Genomic DNA, 10,986 nt, shown 5'->3' on the forward strand with positions numbered 1-10,986 from the left:
TGCACAGGGATATGTCAGAAACATCCTCACTGATTCTGTGCATCCTTTTTTGAGTATTTTTGTCGTTGGGAGGAAAAGAGGGTAAGGAAAGACAATCCCAGCCCTCTGAAAGTCTGGGCAGAGCCGTACAATCTGCCCATCTGTTCACAGGGAGGGATTACACCAAATCTCACTGAGCCTGCACGCTGACAAATCTGGGAGGAGCAGTAATTGGCTTACTGTAGTTTGTTAGATTCATAATTTGATCACAAACTCCTCTCAAGGCAAGTTCATCCACGGCATTCATTTCTCTGCCTTTCCAACGGCTCATTTGTTCTGCAGCACTATAAATATTATGTGAATGAAAATCACAGGAAATGGCTATTCTGTGCTCCAGCGCTTTATTAAGAGATATCTATTTCCAAAAAAAAAAAAAAAAGCTAATTATATCTGCATTTACACAGCTCCTTTCAGAAAGATTATCCAAGACTCTTTATAGAGCAGCAAATGACAAGCCCAGAGCTCTGCCTATGTGCAACAATCAGATATATTCCATATGCAGCTGCCATAAACATTTCTATTCATGCCAGTTCATCTGTGCTGGGATTAACGGAGTGAGAAAAGCTGGCCAAGGACACCTATTTAAAGAACCAGGAGGTTTAAGTGGATGGAAGCCACACAGTAACTTCTCATCTAAAGCACAGGGCAGCTAATGATGGTGTAACCTGGAATTCTCACTGCAAACACAACATTTTGCATCCAATCCTGCCCTTTCCTGCTTTGGAAATGATGCTGGATGTGCCAGGAGCACTTTTGGGGCAGGTCCTGAAAATACCTGCACAAAATCAGCAGGGCAAGGACTCCAAGCACAGGGTGGGCTTCGCACAGACTGGGATTTGGACAAGGTGCTCCCAGGGATGGCAGGAGTCTATCCCAGCTGGGAGGCTTTGGGGCAGGGCAGGAGGAAAAGCCCTCAGTGCCATGTTGCAAAGCACGGCCAGCCTAGCAGCCCTGAGCTGAACCAAGATTTCAGGGAAATACATGGAATTTTCGATGGCCAAATCAGATCCCAGACTGGAAATGCTCCTGTCTCATAGGGGAGCTCTGTGCTGCTGACAGACCACGGGTGCTGCTGCAGTTTTGCCTCCTCATTTCCCAGCTCTGACTCTGTGCACATGCAGAACTTGGTGCTGCCGAGGCTGAGAACCACATTTCACACCTTAAGCCAGGTGAAATCCAGAGGCTAAGATGTAAAAATAGGCTTCCTCATGCTTCACCTCCTGTGGCCTCACTCCCACATCCCAAGCCTGCCACGGAATTACTACTCCAGCTTTCTACAAGCACTCACTCAGCTGGAGCAGGGATGGAGATTTCCAGGACTGAGCATGATTTCCTTATCCTCCACCTGGGAAATGAATCCAAGCTCCATGGATTCAAAGACCAGAAGGAAACGAGCCCACAGCACTTCTGTTCAGCAGAAAAACACTTCAAGCATCAGGACAGCAACAGTTCTGGGAGAGCCACTCCTCACCTGGCTGCTGAATCCCTGCCAGCAAAGCAGGTTATACTGGGCTGCAAAGCCAGATTAAAAGATAACTCCTCCCTAGGCTGGTCCATAAAAAACGCAGGGAAAGTCCTGGGACAGGATCCCCCTTCTGCTGCCATGCTGGACACAGAAAACACGAGCTCTGCTTAACCCTTGGAAGAGGGAGGATAAAAATCCATCTGTAAAGCCCCACTCGGGTGGGTGGGCACAGAGCTCTCAGCAGCCCCGAGGGAGAGGATGTCACCTGGTGCTCCTCCTGCCCGGGTCACCATGCCTGTGTGGCATGTGTCATGGTTACAATGCAGGGCGTGGCACAGGCCAGAGGCTCTGGAGCTGAGCAGGGTGCCCAGGGAAGCGTGGTGGGAATACTGAGGCTGCCTGGTTCTTGGAGGGCCAGCATGTCCCTGTGAGAGGCACTGGGTGAGGATCCAGGGACCCCAAAAGATGCAGCAGGGTTGTAAAAATTCACTTAGTGTTCGGAAAGGAGCAGAGGAATGTAGCACACAATGCAAATGCACACACACCTATAAACACAAATATAAAAATACACATTTTTTGTATATATACACACTCATATATAAAAAGTATGACTTTAAAAGTGCCTGGTAAATGGGTACATTTTACTTAGTGCTGTAAAAGTTCAGCAGCTCCTAAACCCTTTCCACCATTTTAAACCTACCCAAGGCTAGAACCCTAAACAAGCACTTCAAGCACAGGAAACTAGTGAAGTCACAGTCACACAAAACATAGGAATTGTAATTTTCCCTGTCCTTTCTCCCTCTGGATCCAGAGGCTGTGAGAGCTGTCCTGGGTACCAGGGCAGTGCCACCCCACTGCCACATCCAAATGCCACAGCCTGGTCCTCGAGACAGAGTTCAGGTGCCTCTGTCCTGCAGATACTGTCCACAAGCAGGTGGAAATATCAGCCTTAAAAAAGAGTTTTTTTCTGTGAAGAACTGCTCAGCAAGGCAGGAACCCAACAGCTCCACGGCCATGACCTGGCTTCGCTCCCTACTACAGCAACAAGGACGTCACTGGCTGAGCTGTGGATAAAGAACATTTTATTCCTGCCCTGCTTGAACCCAGCTCGTTTGGAGTTGTATCCCGCCTCCTTCTCCCCAGGTGAGCTGGCAGAGGCAGCAGGGGAAATACACAAACCCCACTTCAATTATTTGCTCATCCTTCAGCAATAAAAGGGCAGAGAAAGGCACCACACAAAATGAAATGCTCTTTGGAGCAAAAGGGTATTTTAAATCCAAATATTCTTATGAGAGATTTGATATCTCCTCATCCAATAATTTTGGGAAAGCTGTAATCCTGTCTGGGAGATTTCCCTAACTGCTCCAGCAATAAAGCAAACACTGCACCAGGGCTTTTCAGTATTTTTGTTTCTCCCTCTGGTACCTTCTCCCACACTCTGCTCACTTTCCAACAGCACATTCAAGGCATTCATTTGATTATCTGCTTTTCACTACCTGGAATTTTAGTCTTCAAATGACAATTCTTTAATGGTTTATTGCTCACAATTAAATTTTTGGAAAGGTAAAACACTCTCTTTGGAGGTGCTGCTTTAAAGCACCACAGCATAACACATGCAGTCTCCCACAGTACAACAATCCACTGAATTTCCTTTTAGCAGAACTCCTATGGTTTATATTATATTATATTATATTAGTTTAGTTTAGTTTAGTTTAGTTTATATTAGTTTATATTATTATTCTTTTCACACCCCACAGCCCCCATAAGGAGTTACCACACACTGAAAATTTACCCTCAAAAAAGTACTTTTTGCTCTCCAACCTGCATGGATTCTCCCCCAGGACACAATGGCAGCCTCCGTTACGGCATTGACCCTTCTGGTTGGATCCTCATAGGAATTCCACCTTGGACAAGAAGTGCTTTATTCCCGGAATTCTACAGAGCTGCAAGTTAGCTGAGGACTGTAAGTCAACTGCATGCTGGCTCCCTGTCAGTCAGGGCTAATTCCCACAGATTAGAGAAGGAAATCCGTACAGTTCCCCAGGCCCTAAACCCTACTGCTAAGAGAAGAGAACTTTTTTCCTTCCCAAGTAATCTTTTTGGAGACAAAAAATAAAAAAAAAAAAATTGTCCATGAATCATTGCTATCTGCACCCAGAGTATCAGAGGAGATGAACCAAAAGCACCAATCCCTGGCTGTGTGTTGGTTCCCAGACCACCCACTCCTGACACCGAGTGTGTTCACCCCGAATAACATCACGATCCCGCAGTTATTGTTGTCAGTAACCACCCCACAACCACAAATCCCTCTCCTCTGCTTCCCTGGTGTCCTCAGACAACTGGTCTCTGAGGAATGCTGAGCACTGTTACTCTGAATAGGAGGGTTTGAATCACTGTGGAAGACAGAAAATTGAGTTCATTCTGTTCTCTTTCACCAGAAAATGAAGACTTTCCCTGGATTAAGAGGAGTATTTGCCCTCCTGATTCCTTGGTGCCTCTAGTTGAGGGCTGTGGGTATCACTTGGCAGGGAGATCCTTTCTCTTACTTGAACTGAGCTCTTTTAGACTTTCTCCACACCTTCTCCAGTTCATGGAATCACAGAATATTCTGAGCTGGAAGGGACCTACAGAGATCATTCAGTCCAACCCTGGCCCTGCACAGACAGCCCAGCAATCCCACCGTGGGTGCATTGTCCAGTTCTTCCTCCTCTCCAAGTCTCTTTCTCCCTTTGGAGACAGAGAAATCTTAAATTATCAGTGAGTTTCCAAGTTAACAACGATGGCAAAGAAACGCTCTGTTCTACTCAAATCCCACACAGCACGTGCACACAGCCCATCAGACATAGCTGCCAGGGAATCATGGAATACCAGGATGGTTTGGGTTGGAAGGGACCTTAAAACTCATCCAGTGCCACCCCCTGCCATGGACAGGGACACCTTCCACTGTCCCAGGTTGCACCAAGCCCCATCCAACCAGGCCTTGAGCACTTCCAGGGGTGGATCAGCCACAGCCTCACAGGAGAACCTGCAGGAGAGAAGAATTCCCCACTGTGCTCCAAACCCTCTTTTCCTCAGTTCTGGATAAAAGTGAATTTCAATGCACTTTCATTAGCCTTGCAAAAAAGCACCAACTGGCACAGCTCTGAGGCTGCTCTTTTGGAGCTCCTTTGGATCAAAGGTGGAGGCCTTTGGATCTCAGGAACAGGCTGCCCTGGGCAGGGATGAACTCCCTATCCCTGGAAATGTCCAAGGAACGTGTGGATGTGGCACTTGAGGACATGGGTTAGTGGTGAACACATTGGTTGATGGTTGGACCTGAAGATCCTACAGGTCTTTCCCAACCTTAACAATCCTATAATTCCATGATTTCCATAATTCCTGTAATTCCATTATTTCCCTTTTATTCTCCCTTTGAGTGAATGGGAATATTTAGAATGAGAGTCTTAAAATATGACCAGGAGTTCACAGTTGTGCAGTTCTGAGCTTCTCCTAAGACACTTAGGGATTAAATTCCAACGGAGACTTTGCCATCAGTCCAACACGACGGCAGCGCTGCTGTTTTTCCCGATGCCTTGTACAAAGCTGAGCAGGGAGCCAATAATTCCCTTTCCAGTTCCAAGGAGCTTTTTGGACACGGGGCTGGAGCGGATTGCCTGGAGTCAGGAGGAGCAGGAAGGATGCAGGAAGGATCCCTGCTTTTCCACAGTGCCCATGGCAAATCCCAGAGCGCTGAATTTCCAGCTTCCCTGTCTCTTTCCTAAAGCTGGCAGGTTTTGCTTCTTCAAATGCTCTGCATAGCTTGTACTTATTCACTATTGGCAAATTCTTGATTGGATGAACGCGGGACAGCAGGGAAAATGTACCGTGTGTATTTAACATATTTTCCCTCACATTTCTTATCCAGCTGAGGAAGGAAGATTGGAAGCACTCGATGCCTTCACCTTCGCCTCCTGGAGTCATTTCTACATTAATGTGTCATTATGTGATAGACTTTGAGCAAGGGTCAAGCAGCTCTCAGAAGTAGGAACACTGTGCAGTATTGGGAAAGCTAATGGAAACATGTTTAAAGCATATTGAAACAAAGGTGGATTAAAAATACTTTTAAGTATTCCCCAAATTCATCTTTATGTTGATTCTGGTGTTACAGGAAATACGATAAAATACTTCAGACGGACCTGAGGGGGCTTTGAGAATTGTACAGAAAAGACTGAAATCATTAACATTCCAGTTTAAAATCTTCTGCAGATAATCCCCCTTATCCCTTTTCCATCTCCATTGCTGTCTCCCACATTTCTAATTTTTACACTGGAATATTCCAGAGCTGGATGAAACCCCCAGAGAAAAGCACAGCTGCAAGCCCCATTGGTGTTTGGCTGAACCAAGCAAGAGTTAGGCCATCTCCAGGTATCCAGGTCTCCAGGTATCTACTGGAATAAGAGGAAGGTGGATTCTCCTCATACTTTGGCCATTTTCTGCCTGAAACCTTCATACCTGCAACCCTTACACAGGTTGTGGCAACAGAGTAACTGCTCGGAATTATCCTTGCCAGGCTCTTCCAGGTGGGACAGCAAAAACAAGGAAGAAACCTGTGCTCCCCTGGATCTTTCCATCATCCCCGTGCCCTTATTTTTGCTCTCTCTCATATCACCACACATATGAAGCCACTTCTACTTGCAGAACCACTACAGAGCCCTCTTGAAACCTCTCCTGCACTCTTCTGCTGTAATTGCCAGATCCAAGTGGATACACAGAGAACATTTTTGTAATACATTCTTTTGACTCATATTTATATTTTGTTGTGAAAATAAAACTCAAATCATGGTCCAGATCTCAAAATGCCTTTTCTCTCTCCCTGCTAAATGTTAATTATGCCCATGCAAATTGTCTTGATCAAAAGAGCTCCCTTGCTTTAAGCTTAATCACTTCTTATCCCTATTCTCCCCTTTCTTCCCAACTCTCCTGGTACTTCCCCAACTTGTAAATTCTTCATTCTCCATCCTTTGTATATCTTCACTAAACCTTCAGCTAGATCCAAAATTCAGTGATGCATCTGTGTTCATCCTTCCTGGCCATCCCCCACCTTCCCAGCTCCTGCCTTTATTCCCTCCATGCCTACCTCAGTTCCTACCTTTCCCTTTTCCTCCACCTGCCTCTGGAGCACCTCCTTGGGACCTCTTCCTTTTCTTCTGTGCTGTTTCCTCCTCATGTGCTTGGATGATCCACTCCTTCTGCTCCCACCTTCCTCTCCCTGTCATCCTCCTGGCCGTTGATACCTCCCTTCAGTGGCTGTTTTGAGGGGCTCCTGGGGGATACTTCCAGCTGCTGAGGTCACAGTGGTCACATTCTGAATTCCATGGAATCCACTTCTACCCCGTGGAATATCTCTCCTTACCTCTCCACCAGTGCTCTCCAATATGATCTGCAATAATCAGCTTTCCCCAAACTTTCAGAATTTCCAAACTTAACCCTCATCTGGATGTTAGCTTTCCTACTTCCATGGTTTTCCACAGGCAGATATCCCCTATCCTTCAAGGCGTGCTGTTCTCACCTATTTCACTGCTGGTGCACTTCCACCTCTTGGGATTCACATCCACTGGGCAGAAGTATCCATGGAGACTGAGCTCCTGCCTCAGGTGTGCCAGCATCTGGAAGCAGCCATGTATTTGACTGAAGGAGATCAAGGATCCCACATCCCTTTTTCCAGCACTGAGTCCAGGTGTTTTGTCACAGAGAGCTTTGGCTGCTGGTAGGGGACCCAGATTTACTCCCAGAGTTAACTTCACACTTCATTCCCCTCTACTGAGCCAGCCTGGACCAGATGGGATGCTGGAATAAAACTAATGCTCACAGTCCAGCTAATTCTGGATTCCTCCTGTCCCACCTCCTTTGTCTCCAAATTAATGAAAATAACAGAGAGACTAAAGAGTAACCCACGAGCAGACCACGCCCTGAGCACAAGGTGAACCAAGGCTGAAAAGCAGAAACCAAGCATTGCATTCCCAAAGGGAATGCAGGGATTCCTAAGGGATAGTGGTGGGAAGGCTGGCAGTCCCTAGTACCTATGCAAAACCACTCCTGAGTATTTGCCCCAGCTGAACCTAAGAGTAACCTTGGAGTAAAGTCAGCCTGAGGCTAAACAGTGATCACTGAAATGCCCTCAAAAAGCAACTCAAACAAAGGGAATTTATCTAAGGGACTACAATGGCCATGACATGAGCAGGCCAACATCAAACACAGAGCAGCAAAACCAGCCCACAGCACAGGAATACTGATGATACTGCCCATTCCTGGGCTGCTGTGTTGTCTGGCAGCAGATTAACAATAAATGGTATTCAGTAGGCTCCAAGTGGGAACCACTGGGACCATTTTGCATTTTCAATGATAATTTAACAGATCTCAAGTATCAGGTTGGAACCAATCTTTGTGTAATGATACAGCAGCTTATTAATGGAAAAATACTGAGATTTTGTTCATGTTGTCCTGGATTATCACAGCATCCCAGGGTGGCTGAGGGAGCTCAGTGGGCACTGGTGGCACCTCCCTGCTCCAGCAGGGCCATCCCAGAGCACAGGGCACAGCATTGTGTGCACACAGCTCTGCCCCAGCCCCAGGGAGGAGAGCCCCCAGGCTCTGTGCACAATGTGCTCAGGGCTGGGCACTGCCCAGGGAAGAAGTTGTGCCTCCTGTGCAGGGGGAATTGCTGGGCTCAGGCCCTGCCCGTGGCTCTGGTGCCATTGCTGGGCCCCGGAGCAGAGCCTGGGCCCTGCTCTGCCCCTCCCTGCACACAGGGACAGCCAGGCCTGAGGGCCCCTCTCAGCTGGGGCTCCTCTCCAGGCTGAGCAGCCCCAGCTCCCTCAGCCTTTCCTGGGCACCCAGATGCTCCAGGCCCTTGCTCAGCTCCAGCAGCTCCTGGCCCTGCTCTGCTGAGGCTCCAGAGCTGGACACAGCACTCCAGAGGTGCCTCCAGGGCTGCCCACAGGGCCAGGATCCCTCCCTGACCTGCTGCCAATGCTCTCCTGCTGCCCCAGGGTCCCATTGGCCTCCTTGGCCCCAGGACCCTCTGCTGGCGCAGGGACAGCTCGGTGTCCCCCAGGACCCTCTGCTGGCCCAGGGACAGCTCGGTGTCCCCCAGGACCCTCTGCTGGCCCAGGGACAGCTCGGTGTCCCCAGGAGCCTCTGCTGGCCCAGGGACAGCTCGGTGTCCCCAGGAGCCTCTGCTGGCCCAGGGACAGCTCGGTGTCCCCCAGTTCCTTCCCCACAGAGCTGCTCCTGCAGGGAGCTCCAGCCTGTGCTGGTGCCTGGGGCTGTTCCTGCCCAGCTGCAGGACCTGCATTTCCTTTGTTGAGTTTCAAACAGTTCTTCTCTGCCCATCTCTCTAAGCTGACAAGGCTCTATGAATAATAAATAATAAATCCTCTATTGTTCCGCATTCAGAAGCAAATTTTACATCTTAAACTCTGAACCTTCCCTCTCAACCTGTGAGCTAAAATGTCACGTCATCCTTTTGACCCCTCAAGGGAAATTTAGTTGTGAAGTGGGAGCATTAGATCTATACCCAATTATTATTTTCAAGGAAGAACAGCGCTGCATTTTGTGATTTATACATATATACTCAGTGCAACTGAACTGCATTAATTCTAAATCTGAATAATATTAGGAAGTGAACATCCTGCTGAGTAGAGCACGATAGAAATAAGAAATATAAAGGCAGTGTAAACATACATCCATTCATTATAGAAGCCTCTATTTCTAAATAGCCACACATTCTTGTGGAGGGGGAGAAAATATTTCATTCATTTAAAAACAGCAAGAAACTCCTACAGTGGTAAGTTATATATGAATATTTTCTTTGCCAAGCAACACCTGGCTTTGCTTAGGGACATTTGTTTATACTGGGGAGAGAAAGTATTCTGGTAATTCAGTAAACACTACAGCAACCTCTCCACCTAAATTCACTTTTAGGCTTAGTAATGAAAAATTTCAGTGGGAAAGGGAACTTTTGGGACAATAAGCCCTGAAGACACTCCACCGAAGACCTGCATCTCATTTTTACTAGAGCTGAACTCGCATTACGTCTTGTGTTGTTTTGAGCTTTTAAACTTTACTGTGACAATCCTCATTTCTTCCCTAGAATACAACATGGCAGGCTGATTTTCCATCCTGTTGCCTTTCCCCTAGACATTATCTTGGTTAGAGCAGCACTTTTAACAGGGAACTTCCCTCTCCCACACACAATTATGAATCTTTGGACAATTACCGTCATTAAGACTTTTATCCACATTAAAAAAAAAGCGTTTTCTTTCCTTTGCAAGAGCCATCAGCTTTGCCCAGTGGTGATCTATTGCCTTCCTGCCTCCACCAAAACCTTTGTCTGTTTTGAGTGCATGATTTATATTCACTATCATCACTTGACTTGCTCATAGCTTTGCTGTTCAGTACCTGGAACCCAGCAGATTTTCCTCCACAGGGCTGTTTCTTGGAATTCTCCATTTCACAAATCAAAGACAGTCAAAATAAAGGATGAAAGCCAACTTTTTTTTCTCCCTAAAAAATAACAACTTGTCTTTGGGAAGATTCAAAACTTCTGTCTTCATGACAAAAAATACCAGTGGCTCAAAACAGGCAGAAATGGTGTCCAGCAAAGTCAAATGAGATCAAAACCAGGACAAAAAAACTTGGAAAAGAGTAAGTTACAGTGAGATTGGGGTGGTGGGAATCGCCTCAGACCTGACCACTACTCTCCCATTGGAGAGGCTGTGGATATGAAATCTCCTTTTTCTCCCCAGCATCTCTATGTATGAACTATTTTTTAGGTCCTAACAGGCAACAGGAACTGGATGATGAAGTCACTCTCACTGCCATCTGCTCCAAAAGAAATGCAAAGAAACCAAACCTCCCAGAAATCCTTTGTGTTTGCAAAGAAATTTACCCTCCCAGTGTAGGGATTTTGACCCAATCCTCTGTTCATTACCATGAACACCCGACTTCCCATTTGGTCAAAAACACCCCCTTGCAAATCGAAGGCGCCATGTAAAAATAGTCACAGTGACAATAACAAAGCTAATAATGAGGATGGAGATCTTTCTAAACCATGAACAATTGTTGATTTTACTCTAAAATTAACTTGTGGAGAATGGGAGCATTTTTGTAATCCTTGTGTTCATTGTTGGCTTCCTCTGTTGAGCTTTCGGGATGCTATTTCTGAGAGGGAAGAATGAGTCACTGTCTTGTCTTGCAATGAGCCCTGGGGTGGAATTCCATGTCAGCTGGCAGAAAAGGAATTTGGAGGCAGGTACTTTCCAGGAGACCATGGCAAACACCCAGCAAGTAACAGTGGAGCCTCTATTCTGGGATTAAATACAACATGAGAAATGAAGATGCTTAAGAACAGGACAGACAAGGAGAGCTTTGATCAGATGGTGCACCCACAAGAGCAAGGCACCCTGATAATCCTCTTGAGGATTTGAGAGAGGGACAGGAGT

The 10,986-nt window shown here is 46.8% G+C and overlaps 1 protein-coding gene across 12 annotated transcripts in view; it reads right to left on the bottom strand.

The window, feature by feature from the left end:
• Positions 1–6,800, bottom strand: part of PCDH15 (protocadherin related 15) — a 332,931-nt gene extending 326,131 nt beyond the window's left edge. For 5 of the 12 annotated variants that reach the window (XM_053948647.1, XM_053948649.1, XM_053948637.1 and 2 more), the window contains exon 1: positions 6,633–6,716. Coding sequence is in view for 7 of the 12 variants with exons in the window: in XM_053948646.1 (XP_053804621.1) it covers positions 6,633–6,759 (127 nt within the window). In the remaining 5 variants the exon portion in view is untranslated. Of the gene's footprint in view, positions 1–6,632 lie in introns of all 12 variants that reach the window. The other 7 variants (XM_053948631.1, XM_053948633.1, XM_053948644.1 and 4 more) reach the window with 4 other exon arrangements.
• Positions 6,801–10,986: the final 4,186 nt, after the last annotated feature.

Source organism: Vidua chalybeata, chromosome 8, assembly GCF_026979565.1.
Source record: "Vidua chalybeata isolate OUT-0048 chromosome 8, bVidCha1 merged haplotype, whole genome shotgun sequence".
Taxonomy (NCBI): Eukaryota; Metazoa; Chordata; class Aves; order Passeriformes; family Viduidae; genus Vidua; species Vidua chalybeata.